Genomic DNA, 20881 nt, shown 5'->3' with positions numbered 1-20881 from the left:
CTAGCTGCTCTCTCCCGGAGGCATGCGCTTTGTCCGCAGCAATGTTTGATCCAGTGGAAGTGTGTAAAAATAACACGAGTGGCATGGTTGGCATTCTGTTCCATCATAGTGATATCAAACAGGCATCTCAATGTGACAACATTTCTGAGCTAAAATAGGTCCGCGGGGGGGCGTGACGGACACCGCGGACCAAAGGGATGTTTAACATGCAAGTGCATGAGAGAAGAGGGATGGAGAAAGATGCCTGTGGAGAGCCACAGTGTCGTGTTAAAAAAGGTCCACAACACCCTACACCATTTCCCACATTTTTCTCATCGGTCTAGCTGGTCTAACACGGGGCCACCACCGCATTACCACCGTTAATGTGTGATTATTATCTATTGCACATAGCATTGTGTGAGGAATTGGATATGTGTATTTTTAGAAAATGTTAATTGTCTCAATAGTCTACTCCAAGTACTGGACAAAAAATGTATAATCTCTGGCAAAGATGGAGGATTTACTGCTTTATTTGGCCCTGAAGTCAGTTATTTTGGCCCTAATCACGAAGCCCATCAAGACTTTAAGGGTGATGTGGAATTGGTCTTGAGCGTAGCATATGCATGCGTTTCCTGGCCAAATGATCTCATATATATCATTTTTCTGATTTATTTTATTAATATGCTACGAGAAAACCAAGTAGGTATCTGCGATGAGAAAAGAAAACGCATTTACAAAAACGCTGCCTATAAAATAACAAAAAAAAGGTTGTTCATTTGCATTGTACAATATACACACTAGTGCATGTTCAAACAGGGCATACAACTCCATTAATAAGTCAGTAAACAAATGAATGCATCACTCGACTAGGAGTGAAGCCTGTGTGTGTGTGTCAAACTAAAAGTTATGGTCAGGTGATTAAAGGAAGTCAGGGAAGGGAAGAGGCAATGATAAGACAGAAAGTATCACTTCTTGATGCTACTTTTCTAAAAAAGCCATAACAAACAGATATCCCTGGAGACACTGCTATTGTAAACAAACGTCACAAATGTCTGCTGTCATCTCTGGGCTTACGGTAAAGAACAACATTTCAGTGGTGGTGTCTCTAAGCTATTTGTTATGCCGCTCCCCCCCCCCCCCCCCCAGCCTAGCAGCTATCGTAGATCTCCATTAGCTTCACTGCAGGGCACTTTAACAGCATCAGTATAGCAGTAAAGGAGTGATTCCCAGTGCAGCGCATTAAAACTCTCCCGCTGCTCTGAGAACAAACACTTGAATACACTGGTTAGCGGTGCTCGATAAGGCTGTGACATTACCACTTCATGGATCTGAAAAGCGTCCAGTGTATGAACTACAGAATAGTGAAGTCACCTGTGGAATGATGAGCCAGCATGGCACTTCCTGATGGGGACTGTTGGAGCGTACGCTCTTAATAAGAAAAAGGATGGCCCTCATTTCATTACTGTGGCAGCTGAGGACTCTGGGGAAATCGCTGCTCCAATGCACTACCAGTTCTGTTTTCAGTCCACTCTCATCAGCAACGGAGGAAAGATGTGCTTGAGTGTCCTTGAGCAGAAAAAAAAACATTTGGTTCCTAGATGTTCCAAGGACGCGGAGGCTTATAACGGTCATCGCGCATAGCCGCTCTTTTCAAGTACACTTGACATTACATACTTCCTGTTTGAGGGGAAACTCTAGCCGTCGCAGTTTCAGAACACTACAATATACAAGCATTAGAATTAACTCTGTTAAAAAAAAAGGGAAAGCGGGCACACACTTTGACACACTTAACCACAAACACAAAACCCAAACCCTCCACGCCGCCACAAAGACATCACTCACTTCCATTACATTCAAGGACCAATTTATTGTGCGTTTTCATCACATGGTAGCTATAGTAGATCATTGTTCTCCATCGTTCTCCTGTCCTCAGCATGCTGTGCTACTTCTTCCACAGAAACACAAGAATAAACATTACACATTCACATATTGTTGGCCAGAGAATGGAGCAAAAAAAAACCCTCTCGAGGATTTAGGGCTTCGATTTGGACAGTCAAAAGCAACCCTTCTTTGCACCTTTGAGTATAAAATAAATATACATAATAAATAATGCATGAGTCCATTGCTGTTCGATGGGTGGTGCAGCTCCACTGAAAGGAGACCACCAAAGAAAACAAAACAAAAATAAAAACACCACCAATACATAATTTCACTAATGCAATCAATGTTAAGTACTGTCTCCAGTGGAAGAACACTAATCCACACTAGAAATGCCCTTGCAATTATTGCTCCTACATAATGTGAGGCGCACCTTGTGTTGCACTTATAGAAGCACTACTGCTGTTATTTTGTGTGTCTTAAATTGTGATGCTTCAGCACAGGAAAAGTTGTCTGGTTACCCACCCCCCCGCCCCCCCCTTCCCCCAGCCCCCCCGCCCCTGGTTCGTATAATACTGCAGTGTCATGCCTTAGCAACAACTGTTGGAACCACCAAGGTGTTGTATATATTGCAGGCACTCAAAGGCAGTAAATCACAGCTCTGTTATGAGGAAGTCTAACAAATGTTCCAGTCAATCCCAGTTGTGGAGATGTAGGGCAGACACGGCGTTCGCATTGAGCCTGGTGGCAGTCAATACCATTAGAACCCATATTGGTTACCTATTGGTTCTTTCAGATTTGACGTCCTAGCTGCTGAGGAGGAGAGTACGGCGGCATAGAGGCGCAGGTGGGACTGCCGTATTCTGGGTCTTTCTGTGACGGGTATCCAGCATGATGTCCGTCATTGTGTAAAAGTCCCTTATTTCATTGTCTCCAATATGTTGAAAGACAACAGAGTCCATGCGTCTGAACCAGAAAAGGAGTTAAAACACTTTGAAGACTGGAGGGGGGGGGGCAGTTTAACACCAGAAGAAGTTACACCAGAAGAACAGAAGTTAGCTTTTTAAAGATGAGTCATCTCACGAAACAAACCGTAAACTGTGACACGAGAGCATCTTAAAAAAAATAAAATAAAATAAAATAAAATAAAGGAACGTAAGGGAAAAGAAAGAACCGGAAATATTTCAACAGTTTGGAGTCAATAGATGTTTCTTAATACTAATTAATGTTCTGATGAACATCTCATATGTTGTGACCCCAAACCTATGAACGAAAAAAATAAATAAAAAAGAAAACGGAACAAAAAATAAATAAAAAAATCGTACAATCTGAAATCCCTTTTCTTTTCCTGAAAATCATCCTTATTTAAAGTTTTTCAACTGTTGGGGATGAATAAATGCTCCCCATGTTAACAGTCCTCGGGGCTGTGTTGATACAACCTCCGCCAACATAATCAGTAACAACGCGACAAGTGGACAGCACCGCTGAAGACAGGAGAGCAAACTTTTTTTTCAAGCCTCGGAGTGCTGATGGTCGGTCATCTATGTGTGTGTGTCTATGTCTGTGTGTATGTGTTTTTGTGTGAGTGTGAGTGTGAGTGTGAGTGTGTGTGTGTGTGTGTGTGTGTGTGTCTGTGTCTGTGTGTGTGTGTGTGCTCTTTACTGCAGTTTTCCATACGACGAGGGTCAAATTCGAGTCAGTTGATGCCAAAAACTGGACGGCATGAAGCTTTCCATCTTGTCTGCGAAGAACCCCAGGGGGGCGAAGAGGGTGCTGAAGAACTGAGGAGGGAGGAACAGTGGTCAGTGGTCAGGGAATATCACGCTCTGAAAAAAAACACCATCTACCCCAGGGAGGTCAGCGATCAGTCCAATGCGTTTTTCCTAGACTTTTATTATTTTCAATTTCCCCAAGTGTTGTTGACACAGAGTCAGTAAATGAGGTGGTGGAGCACACAGAGTGGATGCCGAGACCCCCCCCTCCCCTTAGGGGCCTCGTGCTCTCCTGCAAAACAACTCTGAGTTGGCCAGCTATCATAGTACTTGTGATTGCACACACACACACACAGACACACACACACACACACAGACACACACACACACAAATATTTCCTTTCAGTGTAAACAGGGTATTAATGCAACCATGAGAAAGAACATTTCAGGAAACCGAAAATGACGCTTACTGTCTTGAGGGATAAGACCCGTGGCTGGAGACGGTTCATAACTTAATGATTGGTTGGGGTTTAGATGAAGTTATTCATTGAGAGGATTTACAAGGAGCTGTCACATGCACCTGCATTCACGTGCACCTGCATTCCAAGCTTTCCAATTCCACATTCGACTCTAATTCAGGCTTGCACATAACGGTCCCACACACACCCTCGTATTGGACTGGATCTGGGGAACCCTCAGAACCCATCATCTTAGCCTGATAAACAAAGCACCACGATGAGGACAAACTCTCATGTCTTCCAGAGGTAAATAAAGAAAACGGAGGGCTCCCAAAGCAGCCACGCCTGCCTTCCTGTCACACTGCTTTCCCTCAAAGCGGTGAGCGCCTCCCGGCTCCTCCCGTGGACGGCATTGGGCCTCTCTCTCCCTCTCTCTGAGCGTTACACAAACCAGGCTCGCTCGGCCCGCTGTAAAAACCCTATTCACGCACGGCCGTTCCCATAACAAAAGAGGAACGCTCAGCGTGGCCGCGCGTTCACTGTGGCTACGAGACGGAGTAAAGGAAGAGCCTCATGAACAGGGGAGGTCATAAACAAAGAATTAGTCAAAGGGCAGGCTAAGAAAAATGATACTGAAGGGATGCATCTTTTTTTAATAAACAGTAAAAGAAAATAAAAGAAAGAAAAACAAATCAGTGTTTAGCAATATGGATAAGGCTGTAAATGCATTGTGGCATTGAAGCCATGATTGAGTTGGACTGCATCTTGTTTTCAGAGGGAAACAGACTTCACAGGCCTACGACTCCCATGAGCCTCTTGGGTCATTGACAGTGATAAAAGACAGAAGTTAACACGAGGGTTAAAGTGTTTAGGTTTCACTAGATTAATAACATTCATACAAAACAATGATAGCCTTTAGCCCATAAATAGATGTTATTAAGAGTAACAACAGTGCTAACCTTCCAGAGTAAATATAATTATGATTAAACTAAGGTGGGCCATTAAAAAAAAAAAACCCAAGAGTCAACAGGGCTATAAATGGCGACTATGAAAAGAAACACAGAGCTACTGGTGCCATGTGCGCTATATGTCATCAGCCGTCAACAACACGCTTGCATCTGGGGACCAGAGGGGCCGCTGACGTCCTGCCATCCTGTTCACATTAGAGTACAAGAAGAGGAACCAGGAACACAACCTCCAGCAAAAGGAGAGGAGCAGCAGCCGCCTTACTCACCGCTTTGGCAAAGACGCCCATGAGCTCGGGGAACTGGTGCGTGAGCATGGCCAGCATGGCAGTGAAGGAGCAGAGGCCTGCCGTGAAGAGGATGAAGAAGGGAAGCTCTTTCTTTGGATACACGGACACCTCGTGGAACGCTGGAGGAGAGAGGGCGTCGCGTCAACAACGCAGCACGTCAACGCTATTAAGTAAAAGGAAACCGAATGAGGGGAACAGCCACACAGTGACACTCTTGTCTCAGGAGGAACGAGGAACTCCGCGAGTGGCAATGCGACTGGGAACTGTTTTGGTGAGAAAGGGTGTGGAAACTAAAGGGTCTAATCTGTGCAGGAGTTCCTTGGGGAGGAACACCTGAACATTGTGAGTCGACAGCGGGTAAGAGGCGGTACTCACAGGGCAGCAGTTCTCTATCTGCCGTCTCCGTGCATCCTGGGTAGGGATAAAACAAGTGACCCTTCTCCAGGGGGTAGGGAATTATCCGGAAGGCTGGAGAGAGAAGAGGGTACAGAGCTTTAAAATAGAGCAAAACAAGGACTGTGAACTAAGGGGGCTAACGATAAGGTCATTTTAGGCCTACATCAGATTTTTCCTTCGGCCGATCCAATACTAATATTTTCCGTGAAATATATGCTAGAACTGGGAGACCCAATATAATACTTTATAATGGAAGATAATCAAGATAATTTTATAATGATAACAATTTAAAGGCTGCGGGTCTTGTGTCTTATGACTTCAGGTCAATCAATGAAGTTGGCGGGGCCATTTCTTACTCCGGCCCATGCAACGGTTAATCAACGATTAACCGATAGCATATACTTTTCATTCATTATTGATTTGGATTCATCTGAGGCGTTTTGCACACACAGAAACGAGTTGGAAACACATTGTTGATTGCCATCAATGGGACGAATAAATCGAGCCAAATCTAAGGTAGCCAGTATGCAAAGGAAGCGTATCCAGTTTCACATGGATTAACATAGCCTGCCCATGCCAGAGCTGTGAAATTAAAACAGACTGTGTTAGCGCAACACATGGACTCTAGGTGAAATCCGTGCCCATGAAAGGAGCGCTGTCAACGAGCTCAGCCCTGGGGTCCGGCTACAGTGGACAGCGCTGTTATGAAGTCTAGGTTTTCCTTCATATTGTAGGTACTAGGTAGACATGCGAGTACTGTGGCAGCAATCAGCTACGCAACACTTTGGTTATGCCGTTTAGAGACCGATTTATGTTCGAAATTGCTCTCGCTCATCTTCAATTAAAGCCCTGGCGTAGCCAGTTGGTTTAAAATAAAGCAGAAGGAATTAGCTGGGAGCAGTCTGGTCCTATGAGGTTAATTATAGATACTTCAAGAGTAAGAACTAACACAGGGATGCATGTATGCCTACTATTTGTTACTCAAATCGAAACATATAAATATAAAATTAAATAATCTACAGGGAGAGTGAAGCCTTTTCTTCAGCAAGATGCAGACTGGTTATCGCACGCTATAACCGAGATTGAGAGTCGGGGAGGAATGCGTTGAATGCACGACGAACATTAAATCGTCTCGTCTTGACTGAACATAACAACTGCGCAACTTGAAAGAACACATACAAAAAAAACAAGCCTTAACCTGTATAAATAAATATCAAATAACAAAAGAAAGTAAGACATTTCAGTGAACAACTGAAACTCCTGCGCCGGATGGCTCACTGCGTGGCCGTGATGGCGAGCGGTACGTACTTCCCTCCCAGGTGCAGTGCAGTAGGTTTAAGGCCCCCTCCGCTCTCTTCCAGTGCTGCAGGTGGAAGAAAGCGTACGCCACCGCCTCACTGTCTCCCCTCTTGAGGATGTGTTCTGGTGGCAGGATCAGACTCTTCATCTCCAACAGGTACTGCAACACAGCAAGAGACCACACACACACATGAGGATGAGCCTCTACCTACCGGTAGGGTGTCTATATTGAAATTGGATTCATAGACGTATAATAAACTGTATAGCACGTTTACAAAGTGCTTTAACATGCACAATGCAAACAATTAGGTGCGGAAAAAAATGTTACAATATGTTACATTGACACAGAGAGTTGAAAATGGGAATTGAGTCAGACTCAAAGTACAAGCCGTCTCCGCTCGACCTCTCCTCCAACCTGGCAACCCGAAGCTCAGGCGGGTTGGCAGGTTGGGGACACTGAACCAACATGAGCACCAGACGAGCCGAGCGTAACATAATGTTTTGAGACGAGCGCAAAAAAATCTATTTTGTCATGCGGCATCCGTCTTGAAATCGAACTGGGCTCCAGGCAGTCTCCGTCTTTTCAAATCTAAGATTTACCCGTGTTTTGTCATGGAGCTGTTCCAAACTCTTGTTAGGTCAGGTAGAAGTTAAGTTAAGTTTTGGACTTTTTTTTGTCGTTAGTTGTTATTGCTTCCATGGCTGCAGCACGCTGAGTTTGTGTGTCCAATATACTGGCTGTGGCCTTACTGTCAGAGAAGCCCGTATTTCAATGTGTGAATAGAACGCCTAACCCTGGCAGTGTTAATGCCATGCTCCCCCGATTGAGCCACACAGGTCAGACATAAGCTTTCAATGTAGTTACCAAAAGTTAAAGTACACCGTACACCATAAATATCTGGTTGTTAATCTGTACACCAAACAAACAGCAGAGCTATCATCTGCTTATTCAAATTCAATCAAAATCTATCTATGCATAATCATAATGTGTTTCTACACTCAACTTTCTCAACTGTGTCCTTTTTAACAAGCAAAATGTCAGCACTATATTTGATCGAATATTCAGCGCACGCAATAATGTTATTGCAGACTGTGCAATAAAAAGGTTACTAAAAACATAATTGGGTGTTCTGGTAGGTTGCTCCCCAGGAGTTTAGTAGGACAGTGTGTCGCAGTGGTTAGACCCAATATAATTATTAGGGAATGCCGGTGGCATTGTGAAAAGGACATGGTCAGCCAGCCATGGGGTTGTCAAACCATCACCACCCTGGAAGACCTCAACTATTCCTACCGGCTCCAGGAAATCTGACCTCACTGTTGGTGGAGCTGCAAAGATCAATGCAGTATCATAGTTCACTACTTGGTTTGAATCACCTCCTCTCTCGCCGTTCCCAAGTTGATACCTCATCCATTACATCCTGTTGTGCAATTCCCACTTGCTAACTGTCAACAGACCTCCAAAAAAACAAAAAGAAGAAAATATTTCCCTCATGTGAGGTATTTGTTAAGGGCCTTGTTTTGCAATTGTTTTCAATGTGGGAGGGAAAAGCTTTCCAAAGCTCTCTCGTGTGTTATTGTTACACTACACCCCCTCCCTACTGTGTAGGTCTGGCCCGCCGAGTCGCTCGGTCCACCCACCGTGCTGATGAATGCCCCCCATAACAGAGAGCTGCGATGTATAGAATGTGAACGAGTGCCATCCGCGTCTTGGAAAAATGGCCATCTTGGCTAAGAATAAGACCATGCTTGGATGCGATACATTGGAATGCATCCCTCCATTCTTTTGTGTGTTCTCAAACGCTTGGCGCTGGACTGAACGCGTGGTAGCCTCTCAACTGCTTCTCGGTCTCCTGACGCGGCCGCTCTATGTGTGGTATGTCTGTGTGGCCCCGTGTGGCCAGGTTCTGTGTTTAACTAATCCAGCGTGTGGGGCCGAGGCCCCCCCGCTGGGCCAAATTCCCAGGCAGACAGCACCACAGCGCTCTGGCTCTCAGACTGACACTTTGCGAAGGTTACCCCACAGATAATCCTCTCTAATCCCCTCCATGGTCACAGGCCCTGCCGGCCCGCCAGCCAGCCAGCCTGCCAAAAAGTCGGTCAGCCGGTCGGCAAGTGAGCGGTTACAGTGCGGTGATCACAGATAGACAACCAGTCAGACAAGTCAGCCAAGCAGCCTGTTTTAAGCCCCGCTCATCCTAATTCCTTGCCTCCGTGGTCCTTTTTTTTTTTTTGACACGCCAGGTAACCGTGATCCTGTACCTCTCGTGACCGCCACTGAACACAGGCCAATCCCAGCATGCCCCTGCCCCGCTCCGCTGCCCTATCCCAGGCCCCGGCCTCAGAGCCGCGCTCACAGCCTGGAACAGCTTCAGTCATGTCCAGTGTGCCAAGCCACTGGCCTAGTCAACCCTTTGCTCCATTCATGGGTTTATTTACTTGGTTCAAAATGGACTGTATTACTGTACTTGTTCTATATTAATCCCATCCCGTTGTCATACTTGTCTAATAATTATACCCCACATATTTTTATTTATTGTAAATATACATCAATATGTCATTGGTTTTGAACCCCTGGCAATGTTAATGCCATGTTCAAGCGCTTAGGTAACACAGAGCTGCCTTTTAAATACTGCAGACTAACATTAAATAAGGTTGCACATCCTAAATAATATTGCTTATATTTGGGAAAGCTACACCATATGGTTGAAATTGGTGCGGATCTAGTTGCTTGAGAAATCCACTGTTGAAAATTAACAAATCGCTGTGGCTGCTATTGCCCTATTCTATCCAATGGCGGAATAGCAGCCACGGCGACGGTATGTCGGTATCCATTCTACACATGGCTCCTCCTTCATTACAGTCGTGCATGGGTTTGACGTGTCCCTATGAGGGCGACCATTATGTCTCAGTCTCTTAACCCCGTGTCTGGTTTGCTTTAAGGAGAAACCGTTTGGAGCGGGGGGGGGGGGGCCCGCACAGGGCAGCTGTCCTCCGTGGCACGCTAGACCTGGCGACACCTCGGCAGTCAGATCCTCCTCCCACCGTCCCGTCCCTCCTTCCTGCGCGGTACCCCGTACCTCCCTGTGCACTGCTGCCTCTTTGATGAAAGGATTGTGTTTCATGTGTTCCTCTTTTATCCTGGGCCAGTCATAAGCCCAGGGCATAACTCACGAGCGGCCTTCTCGTTCTAATCATGCGACGGTGACATAAGCCCTGGTCGTGTTCAAAAGAGCCTGACTGGCTAACCCCACCCCCCTCCACCTACAGTCCACAAACACAATCACACACACTAGCACACCGCAGGACTATACCCGCAGTACAAAACACAATCACACACACACACCGTAGGACTATACCCGCAGTACACACAATGCAATTGACACAAGTGTACAATGAGGACCGTAGGTTTGGTGAGGGAGAAGAAGGTAGAGGGAAATTTATCTCAACAGATTGCAGAGAGAGGACCAAATATGCACTTCTGGGAAGAACCACCAAAACTACTCAGGGTTATGTTCCTGAAAAATAGAAGGAGGAAAAGAATCTGCAGGACAACGCCAGCAACACTTAATAAGGAAATAGGAGGAAATACCCTCTCTTATCTCATCCCAGAGTCAAACCTCATCCATCTAAATTTAGACCAAAAGACATGGTGCGCCATTTCACCTCAATTTCCGAACGAAAAACCCAATTTGAGATCTTAACCCACTCTCCGTGATAGGCTACCCCCCCCCCCCCTGAATAGGAGCTGTCAAGGCAAATGGGGTGAGATGAGAAACCGCTCCCTGAAATGGAGCAAACTAGCCCGCTAGATGGGCCCGTGTCACCCCGATGCCCAGAGGAACGTGGGCCAAAAGGACTCCATGCAAATGCAAAGCAGATTGAAGAGGCCCCACAACCCTTGATCAGCCATGCACGCATCCGGCCCACTGTCAGCCTCCTAACCACGGAGTGCAGCACGGCCTGATTGGAACGGACAGACACATGGGGAGGGAGGCAGGGAGGGAGGGGATGGGCGAAAGAGAGGGGGAGGTAAACGATCGGCGGAGAAAGGAGGGACGAAAGTAGAAATAGAAGAGGGTGAAAAGGAAGGATGACAAGGTGAAAGATACAAGAGGGCGAACGACGACCGGGTCGCGCATCGGGCTTGCGTGTGAGTAGTACAGCACATGCGCACGCATGTGTGCTCCTGTGCGGGTCTAGAGTTTAGCGACGTTTCAAGAGAGCCGGCGTGCGATGTCAGGAAAAGGGTGACGTTTAAGGCCACCCGTTCGCTCTGTATAAGCCGTCTTGTGGCCACAGCCCACTGCATCGCAGCCCTCTGTGTTGGCCTCTCGGTGGAAGTCACACACCCTTGAGAAACCTGCTCATGTGAAAAATGACTCTGGGAAACAAGGATACGTGAACAAGTATGTGAGTGGTTCAGCCCATTCCATAACTGGATATTTGTGCCAGAAGCCATATAAAAAATTAACAACTGAAGAATTCACTGATATGAATCACAAGTATGAAGAATAGTTAAACAGTTCCAGTCCAACGCTTGGCTAACTTCACCGAAGTATGACTGAGCATATTCATATATTATTCAGAGGTTCTCAGAAACCACCTAAATCACAGGTGACTGATTTAGACCCACCTGACAACACAAAATAAACACTCCATCACAGTTCCACTTTGAATCTGGTTAACATTTTGCTTATTTATCTTCTCAACATATAGTGGGATACAACGATTTAGGTTGACAGTAGTCATATCAGGAAACTCTGATTCTCCAGATCTGATTAAATTCCATGGTTTTCACGCTGGACAGGTTTCATGTGTTTCAACAATCTCTCAATCTCAACAACACAATTATGAGAAAAGACGACGTTTTTCATGGTGGCCTGACATTTTACAGCTTAATTTATCGCATTATGACAGCTTTAATGCTCCAGCATTTCAAAGTAAAACACGTCAAGGTTATAGCAAAATGGGATCTCTTAGGAATTCCAAACATCTAGACCTGAATATGGATGCTTTTATTGTCAAGAACTGTTTTGCTTGGCAGTACAAATAGCTGCAAGAGCAGCTGCCTTTGCCTCCACTTGTCTATGTCTCATTATTAGTTCAGTAAATGAGCCAGGCTTCAAACGACGCGGTCCTAGAGCTGCTGCTGGATAACTTTTTTATGACATCCCCCGAGCCTAACTATGCACACTTACTAGAGCTCCTGCGAAAACAACAACAATACAACAAGCCAATAAATGTCACATCATCCGTTTATTAGCCTGTTTAAGTGCCCCTCGGTTACTTTGGCAGAGTGACAGTAGCCGAGCCGTTTCAATGCACCAGTGGCAGGTGAACTATCCCGGAGAGACGGCAGAAGATAAAAGTCAGATTAGTCTATTGTACAAGGCAAGTGTAAGGTGTCCTTTGACTCCGAAACCGCAGAGCCCAGGTGGTGTGGGGAAATGTGCCCCTTTTATTTGTGTAGTCTGCCCATGATAATATGTCAACACTCACGGTGTGTGTGTGTGTGTGTGTGTGTGTGTGTGTGTGTGTGTGTGTGTGTGTGTGTGTGTGTGTGTGTGTGAGGTGATAAAAGAGAAGGAGGGAGGGGGAGAGGGGCAGAGCGAGACAAGAGAGTTGCCCAAGGCAGGGTAGTGGTGATGGGGTGGGATTGGAGTAAGGTGGGTGACAGTTGGAAAGACATGGAGGATGAGGGCTCTTCACTTCAAAGAGCCCATCAAAGCCTCCCCCAAGAGTCTTTGGCCCCCACAAGCTACACACTCTCTCTCTCTCTCTCTCTCTCTCTCTCTCTCTCTCTCTCTCTCTCTCTCTCTCTCTCTCTCTCTCTCTCTCTCTCTCTCTCTCTCTCTCTCTCTCTCTCTCTCTCTCTCTCTCTCTCTCTCTCTCTCTCTCTCTCTCTCTCTAAAGAGAGGCACGAGAGATGAAACACAGACACACAACAAAGGATAGATGAAGACAAAACTGTGCTGCTGTAGATAGGTGTGTGTGTGTGTGTGTGTGTGTGTGTGTGTGTGTGTGTGTGTGTGTGTGTGTGTGTGTGTGTGTGTGTGTGTGTGTAACCCAAGCCTAATCCCTGTGGGAAGAGATGTAGAGGGCAGCAGAAACATCCAGGGTATTGTTGGAAGTGTGTGTGTGTTGTGTGTTTTGCATCACAACCACATGCTACATTGATATGTGCTGAAGCGATGGGGCCAATCTGTGTATTGAATGATAATATTCTCACTTATATTATGTAATGATTTAGTAATTATTCAGGAAACAATGCTGTGATCACTTTGGAACAAATATACAAGTAAAGAAAGTGGAAACAGAGCTATAGAAGCCCATGAGCCCAAACCAGTTTACACAAATGAAAAACAACCAATCTTAAAATCAACCTGACAATGACATGAAAAGATCTAAATGCCAATCTTATAGGCAAAACAATGCAATTATTAACAAGGACCTTTAGTGACACCTGCTGGTAAAACATAATAAACATGATGCCAGCCAACCAGCTCTACTGGCTTAAAACCAGTACAGACTAAGGCTGTTTCCATACAGTCAGGATGTTACCAAGTGTCCAGCATGCAGATGTACTGGTCCTCACCAGCTGTGTGGGTCTATTGAGTGTGTGTGTGTGTGTGTGTGTGTGTGTGTGTGTGTGTGTGTGTGTGTGTGTGTGTGTGTGTGTGTGTGTGTGTGTGTGTGTGTGTGTGATCTTATTGAGCCTGTGTGTATGTGTTTATTTTTATTGAGTGTGCGTGTGTGTGTTTTTTTTATTGAGTCTTTGTGTTTGTGTGCGCCCGCACGCATGTGTGTGTGCGTGTGCGCGTGCGTGTTTGTATTGAGTCGGTGTGTTTGTGTGTGTTGTTGCCTGACCTTTGGCACGTGTGGATTGAACTCCACAGCTCTGTGTATGGCCTCTACAGCATTCATCTCTGCTGTGCTGAGCCCTCGCCGAGATGCTGCCTCTGGAGAGAATCTGCGGGAGGGAGCGCGCACACGCACACGCACACACACACACACACACACCCCTTAGTAAATGGACAATAGGTGAAGTATATGGCTATGGGCAAATTCAGTTGCTCCGGCATAAACTGTGTACAAAAAACGTACTTATCTGAAACAGCCCGTGCTTTCAGAAGTGCAGATGTGTAGCATATCGTTGCTGATTTTGGCAAGCTGATATCTGTTGAGGCGATGAAATTAAAAAACATTTGAAAACAATATTTCTGTACACATTTGGTGACACTGTACAAAGATGACCAATCATGTCTCTTTAATGCAGCTATATTGTTGATGCTCCACACACGCACCGTCATATTTGGCGAGCACTGCTTGCACATCAGCATATGCCTGCAGCTCTAGGAGGGCCTCCAAGAGGTTTTCGTGTATGTTTAACATTCCCAACAATGGGAATTCTTTCATTAACTGTGAAGAGAGCAAACGAAAATCAGAGTGAGAAAGACGCTTTTGGTGAGCGTAACAGCGTTCCCCCACATACATTCCCCCACATACATTCTCAGTTAATACATGCAGAAATCCGTCAGACAGTTCATCATGAAGAGTGGCACAGTATTAGCTAAGGAGGTAGAGCAGATTGACTGGCAACCACAGGGGGGCGAGGGTCACGGTATCCTAGTGCCAAACACTTAACCCTTAAATGATTCTGACAGGCTGCTTGTTTCTCTGCATCGTGTGAATGTGTGAGTGTGAGTGTGTGTGTGTTCATTAATTGTGAAGTCCATTGAGTGCGAAGTAAAGCAACTATGCAGAAATTTAGTCCATTTAACAGTGTCGAACCGAGGCTTTTATCTAAAAATGTTAATGCCATTGATTACAACATCAGCATGTTCTTGTTTTTTTAAACTGGTCTTTAATCTTACATCCTGGAGTAAATCCAACACATTAAGAAAACATCACCTCTGCTCGCTGCTTCCAGAGGCTATGGTGAATGAATGAATGAATGAACGCATGAATGAATTAATAATTTAATAAATAGACCCAGCAAGCCACATGAACCTTCAGCACAGGGATCACTCACATCTCGCATCATTTTAACTGCTTCTTTAATTCGGCCCAGCTTGCGTGCGCACATGGCCAGTCTCCGCTTAATGTACACCAGCAGGTTGACATCTTTTCCTGCTGTGTGAAACAAGCAGGAGGTTAATGTTTTGCATTAAAAAAATTGTGTCAACGGGCAGTGTTTATGTGTTGCATTTCTCCTTTGTCCAGGGAACAGAGAATGTGAAGAAGTGATCATGATGGTTCCTACCACTTTTAAGTGCTTGTTTGAAGAGACGCTCTGCCTCTGTGATAGTGGTGGCCTCCTCTTCCGCAAGAAGCACATAGGCTGCGGCACACCTGCACCAGTGTTGAACACACACGATCAACATGTTTTTATTCATTTATACCTAATATTTTAGTCATTTGGACTCAATGAACATAATACATTTGTTCAGGTTGCTTTTCTTGTCATGGCTTTACAAATGCAATAGTGATATTCACAGTTCTGAGTTCTGATTTTGACTTGAATTAAGTAATTAAATAAGAATTTTTTTTTTTTTTTTTTTAAGTACAATTACAGTTTAAGAACTCTCAGAATGAATGAGTGACACAGAACTTACTCATGGTTCATCTCTATGGCCTGGTAGGCTGCTCTGATCCTGGCCTGCGGGTTTCTCTCTCTCCAGGCTTTCTGCATCACTGGAACAATCAAACACGTATTAAAAGATGCGTCTCCGCGGCCTCTGAAAACATCCCTCAAACGTAAGCAAACACTGAATTCAAAAAGCCCTCCATCTAAGGAAACACAGGCTTTGTATCTGGCTCTTGCTTGTTCATATTTCTCATGGACGTGTATTAATGCTGGGGGATGTTACATCCTACAACATAAGTACGCTTTGAAGTGTCCCTGCCTGGCCTTCATCAAAAATAACTCCTAAAGTGTGTTTGCTACTCTGCCCTTGATTTGTCAAAATATTTGTTACCGTCAGGGAATACCAGTAATAATTCATTCATAATAATAATAATAATAATAGTAATAATAATAATTTACCAGTGTCCTCCGGTCTTAACTGCTGAGTGTCCCCTGTGAAGAAGGTTTGGTGGTCTTGTGCAGATAGGTTCATGTCATAATATGTTAAAGGTTCCTTCCCAGTAACCCAGGTGTACCTGCCAAGCAAAGAAAAACAACATTTCAATGGCTGTTCATGCATGTGAAAATGCCGCGGTATACTCATTTAAAATGCACCATGAAGCACAAGGGCCCGGTCCCTGTAAAGGAATTTTTAAATATTTCCTTATACGCCTCGGCTGCAACAGAGCCATCATGGTTGTGTTTAATGAGCGTTACGCCAACCTTTTCAATTGCCCCAGACATGCTGCCATAATAATCAATGAAAGGTGCTCCTCCTTAGTACAAACCGAAATAATCGCAGAGCTCCAATTCTCGATGGCAAACGTTAGTGTCAACTAACCACTTTCCCTCGTTTCACAATGACATTATTCTTAGTACACGGATGGTTTTCCATCAAACTGCACCCTGTAGATCACATGAATGGTCTAGTGGACGTGACACTGATGGTGAAGCGACGCAGCATTTCCTCCCCTCTCCTCATGTTATGTTATGCTGTATTTCACTCAACAATTTCCCCCCCGGGGATAAATAAAGTATCTATCTATCTATCTATCTTCCAGTAGGGCCCTGTGATATGAAGTCTCATGTGCCATCTTACAAGTTAATTAACATGCAGTTTGCTTTCCATGTAGCTTTCTTAATTTAGTTGTTTTGTTTGCAAGCAACCCACCTGCTATACTCTGCTCCTCTGAACAAATTCAAGGGGTTTCTCCAGACTTTACACTCTGTAAAAGCAAAGGATACAATAGAAGACAGAAGATCAATTGCAACAATTTATCACGGTTTGATATTGTGTTTGAAACATTGAGTCACAGAGTCATGGTTATCATGTGAACAAGAACAGCTTGGATAAGGAAACATGAATGAAGTTATATTATCACAAGGGTCCAAATTGAACCCCTACCACCAGCAAATGGCAGATACCTTTGACTACTTGGCCGGTCAAACAAATCTCACGGTTACATTATTTTAAAAAAAGGCTAAGCGATTTATCCACCCTGGCATTCTAAAAGTTAATGTTGGACCCTATCACAATCGCATAATAGGGATAAAATAAATAAATAATAATAAACCATTACATTTTAGATTATATAGGCCAGTTTCATAGTCATTAGTCAAGACTATAAATATCTTCATAACATGAAACATTTTCTTATTGTTTTGATATAGTGCTGCTGAAATAAAAAAAATCAATATTATTCCCCAACCCTAATCACTGTAGGTGGTGCAGCAGGTGTAATGTCCTACATCATTAGAGACAAATCTGAACAACCACAGCCCACTTTCTTCAATGTGTACCTGAAACGCTGGGTCTGGGCTCTGCATCTCCATTTACTGAGGAGAACAGACCAGTGGTGGAGCTGCTCTCCACACCACCAAGAAGAGGACGCAGGTGGCTGACTGACACCTGCTCAATGAATGAGGTGCCATATTTACGGAAATACCACCACTCAAATATCTGTTGAGAGGAAAGAGGGGGAGATAGTCATGATATGTCTGTACAGTCAACAATATCCAATATCCTAAGAACACTGTGTACATTCACCTACTAAGCAACAGGCTGATTAGTAGCCCATAGAAGTAAAACGTCATAACGTGCCCAGTACGGTCCACAGTACGTGGTGAATTCTTTGTGGGGTTCCTTATTATCCCTTAAACCATAGTATGGCATAATAATGAAGCTAATATAATAGTTTGGAACTCATATCCCGTAAGAAGATGAGAACTCACCAATATGAGTCCAGAGATGAGAGAAGACGTTCCAGTAAGTGCCACATAGAATTTAGGTGTCAATGTATTTAGGAACACAGAGGCTGAAACAACAACAAAGTCGGCACATTTAGCGCAAAATCCTGCGATTTCAAACAAGCAAAAAGAATGCAAACTGCAAATGACTTCATAACATGTGTTTTTCACCATTGCTATCGTGTCACTTCTGCAGTGTAACGAAGATGCGAATGTAAATGTATTAAGAATAGATGCATGACAACATTAGCACAATAGGAGACTAATTAGCGTCCACACTGCATATTGCAAGCAAGTTGAGGATGCTATTGTACATTATAGACGGACTCATTTAAACGTGAGGAGAGTTTCGTTTTTTCATTTTTTTTTTGCAAATAGTTTTTTTGCTAAGACTGCAAAGAAAGGAATTGCTACCGCGAGCTGTCAACTAGTATTTCAGGTCCTCTGCTAACAATGGCTAGCTAACCGATGCTTTCATTTACCTGAGGTAAAGGTTTCCTGGAGTTTCAAGGGACTCCGGAGAACGTATATCATGATCAGCACCATACCGAACCAAATGAAACATATGTAGGTCCATGACCATGAGAGCCAAGATTTTAATTTCTCCGTAAATCCAACAGATTGAGGATTATTGCCAGTGCTGTCCTCCATGTTTTTCCGGATGTCTGTAAACAGAGGAATCACGTGACTATGCTTTGAATGAACTTTTATTTTGAAGCATGCCCTCTGTGTACCCGAAAACCGATCTCAGGACAGAAAGATGTTTTGTGCTTATAGCAAAAAAAAAATACAAATAAACAATCGAATATGTTGCAGCGTTAAGAACATTGCATTACTCATATATAGTATTAACCGCTTTAAGCAAGGATGTGTTTATAAGTCACTTGTCAACCAATTAATTAGCATAACATGAAACGTTATTCATATATTATACGACGTGTAGCCTATATTTGTCGTAGCCTATATATTTAGGTAAAATGATTACATGACCTAAATACTCTACTTACTGTCCCGTGATTTTTATTTTTTTTTGTATTTTCAGTCCAAATTTCAACAAATGAATTTAAGCACACTGCAACAGTGCAATATTTAGTTTCTAACCAAGTAGGGTCGTTTTCTTTATTAATTATGAAAATCGCTCTTCTAATATTATTGAATCCACAAATGTAGTCCAGTCCATAAATATGTAAGTGATGTGCTACTACTGATGACCAATGAGTGGAGCTCTTCCCTTGTGGATCTTTGTAAATGTGGTCTTGTGGGCCATATTGTAAAAGTGTCGTTTTTGTCATTTATTTTGCTGGTGCCTCCTTCTTTGTTACAATATTTTGACCCGTGCACGTCCCCTCACATCATATCACACTGTGCACACTATGTATAATCTCATAATTCATATTTTCAGAAGATATAGATTAGCTGTAGGGATGAAGATGGTAGTTGAAGATGGTAATTGTATTTTAATGAAATGTAATTTTAACCCTAATATTACAGAATTCAAATCTTTCAATCTTTCAAGTCTTGTATGGACAACAGTGATTCTATGGTTGTATAAGTGGTATGGACGTCAAGTGTGGCATACACAGTAATGCATGTTTAAAAACCCGAGATAATTTCCACTTTGTGTGATTGGATCAGAATTCCAAACAGAGCAGAAGAAATGGGGTTTATTGGAGCGCATTCTATTTTGATGTTGGGTCCGTTGAGTGACAGAGAGCCAGATTTGGTCCTGCCTCCTACATGCCCCTGGGTGTTTTTTTGCCTGATGTTGATAGACAGGCACACGCAGGGTTAAAGGGCTGTCATATGAATCAGGTACAATCACTTCAGAGGTGAAAACATGCATGATGCCGGTGACAAGGAAGACAGAAAGAAAAATCTGCAAGAGTGAAGTGAATGAGTGGTGGTAGAGGCTATGCAGGAAACAGAAAGAGTCCAAAGTTATTGAATCTGTAGTTCCTCCATGTTTACCCTGTTTACATGGCGGTACCTGCTGTGGTATTCAGCCCAAGGTTATACAGACTGTTGAAAAGACATTGCATCAGCAATGTAATTTACACATCTGTTCATTGAAATAATTACCCCTTGCATTCACTTAAATCATTCACTTAAGTCATAAATGTCTGCTCTAAGATTGGGTAAAAAATGAACTATTCGACTATGAATAAAAACAGGCATAACAAGGGGGTTGGTATGCCCCCCCCCCCACCTCCCCCTAAAAGGTGACATGACTAGATCCAGGAAAGGTCAAAAGATTGTCCAAGCAGACAGAAGGGATTTCGCTCAGCGCTCCGCAGTCACCTGTGTACGCTTCGGGTTCATTTACAATTTCATGTCTGCTATCTAGCCAGCCCTTCTGGACTGGACTTCATGTTCTGTTTGTGTCTGTTTTTCTTCTTCTAATTCCCTCCCCACAAAGCTCTTAACGGGCTTCTAATCATACATAATTGAACAGTGTTTTCACTTAAACGCACCGCATTTCTCACCCCTCATTATTACTTAAGTGAGTCTTTTATTTTTTTTTCTGGGCGGCTTCGGTTGGACAAGTCCACTGCTCTTTCATACAGCTCCTGTGCTCGTCCTCAAAGCACGAAGGAAGAGAGAGGGAAAGAAAGAAACAGACTTTCAAATGGAAACCAAGACATTTTTTTGGTATTGTTTGAGTTGCAATCGTCGTTTAAGCCTTCCCTATCGATGATGATTGTAGGGATTAAGTTGTGATTCATAAGTGCTGTGTGCTTGGTTTAGCACACACTAGACATTGCATGTCGCTCTACTGTGGCTGACTCCATAGTTGTGCGTGCTATCTGACTGGCATTCTGCCAGCTGTGTATTTGGTGGTCTGTGCTGATGGAAACTTGAGGAAACTGGTTCTTGTCTCCCACGCTGCGTTTTCACACACATTACATTACTAAGGTCTAAAAGGCTTGCTCTGGGGGGTGGGGGGTGGGGGGGGGGGGGCTCCCCCACTTTGACAAATCATTTCTCTAAAAACCCTTGGTTTGAATTCTAGTGTTTTTTTCCCCATACATGC

The 20881-nt window shown here is 44.0% G+C and overlaps 1 protein-coding gene across 3 annotated transcripts; it reads right to left on the bottom strand.

The window, feature by feature from the left end:
• Positions 1-3022: 3022 nt before the first annotated feature.
• On the bottom strand, positions 3023-18510 carry st7l (suppression of tumorigenicity 7 like). Of its 3 annotated transcripts, none has more exons than XM_084464063.1 (15): positions 18333-18510; positions 17836-17918; positions 17404-17563; positions 16775-16829; positions 16024-16139; positions 15593-15671; positions 15241-15329; positions 15010-15110; positions 14282-14396; positions 14082-14154; positions 13845-13947; positions 6987-7137; positions 5658-5750; positions 5262-5401; positions 3023-3638 (listed from the first exon to the last, which is right to left on the bottom strand). In XM_084464063.1, the coding sequence occupies exons 1-15, from the start codon at positions 18499-18501 to the stop codon at positions 3543-3545; spliced, it is 1623 nt and encodes a 540-aa protein (XP_084320189.1). In that variant the 5' UTR covers positions 18502-18510; the 3' UTR covers positions 3023-3542. The 3 variants fall into 3 exon arrangements, with proteins under 3 accessions (XP_084320189.1, XP_084320187.1, XP_084320188.1); XM_084464061.1 differs by having other exon boundaries at positions 15010-15107; positions 18333-18493; XM_084464062.1 differs by having other exon boundaries at positions 15010-15101; positions 18333-18493.
• Positions 18511-20881: the final 2371 nt, after the last annotated feature.

Source organism: Micromesistius poutassou (assembly GCF_964030765.1).
Source record: "Micromesistius poutassou genome assembly, chromosome: 2".
Taxonomy (NCBI): Eukaryota; Metazoa; Chordata; class Actinopteri; order Gadiformes; family Gadidae; genus Micromesistius; species Micromesistius poutassou.
The sequence above is the reverse complement of the archived record's forward strand: the minus strand, read 5'-3'. Positions and strand labels throughout refer to the sequence as shown.

Excerpts from the sequence above, each read along its gene's own strand:
- st7l (XM_084464063.1), bottom strand. The coding sequence starts at position 18,501 with ATGGAGGACAGCACTGGCAATAATCCTCAATCTGTTGGATTTACGGAG. Across the intron at positions 16,830-17,403 it reads GCCCAGACCCAGCGTTTCAG|AGTGTAAAGTCTGGAGAAAC; the intron begins GTACACATTGAA and ends TTGCTTTTACAG. Across the intron at positions 14,397-15,009 it reads CAGTTAAAATGATGCGAGAT|TTAATGAAAGAATTCCCATT; the intron begins GTGAGTGATCCC and ends CTCTCTTCACAG.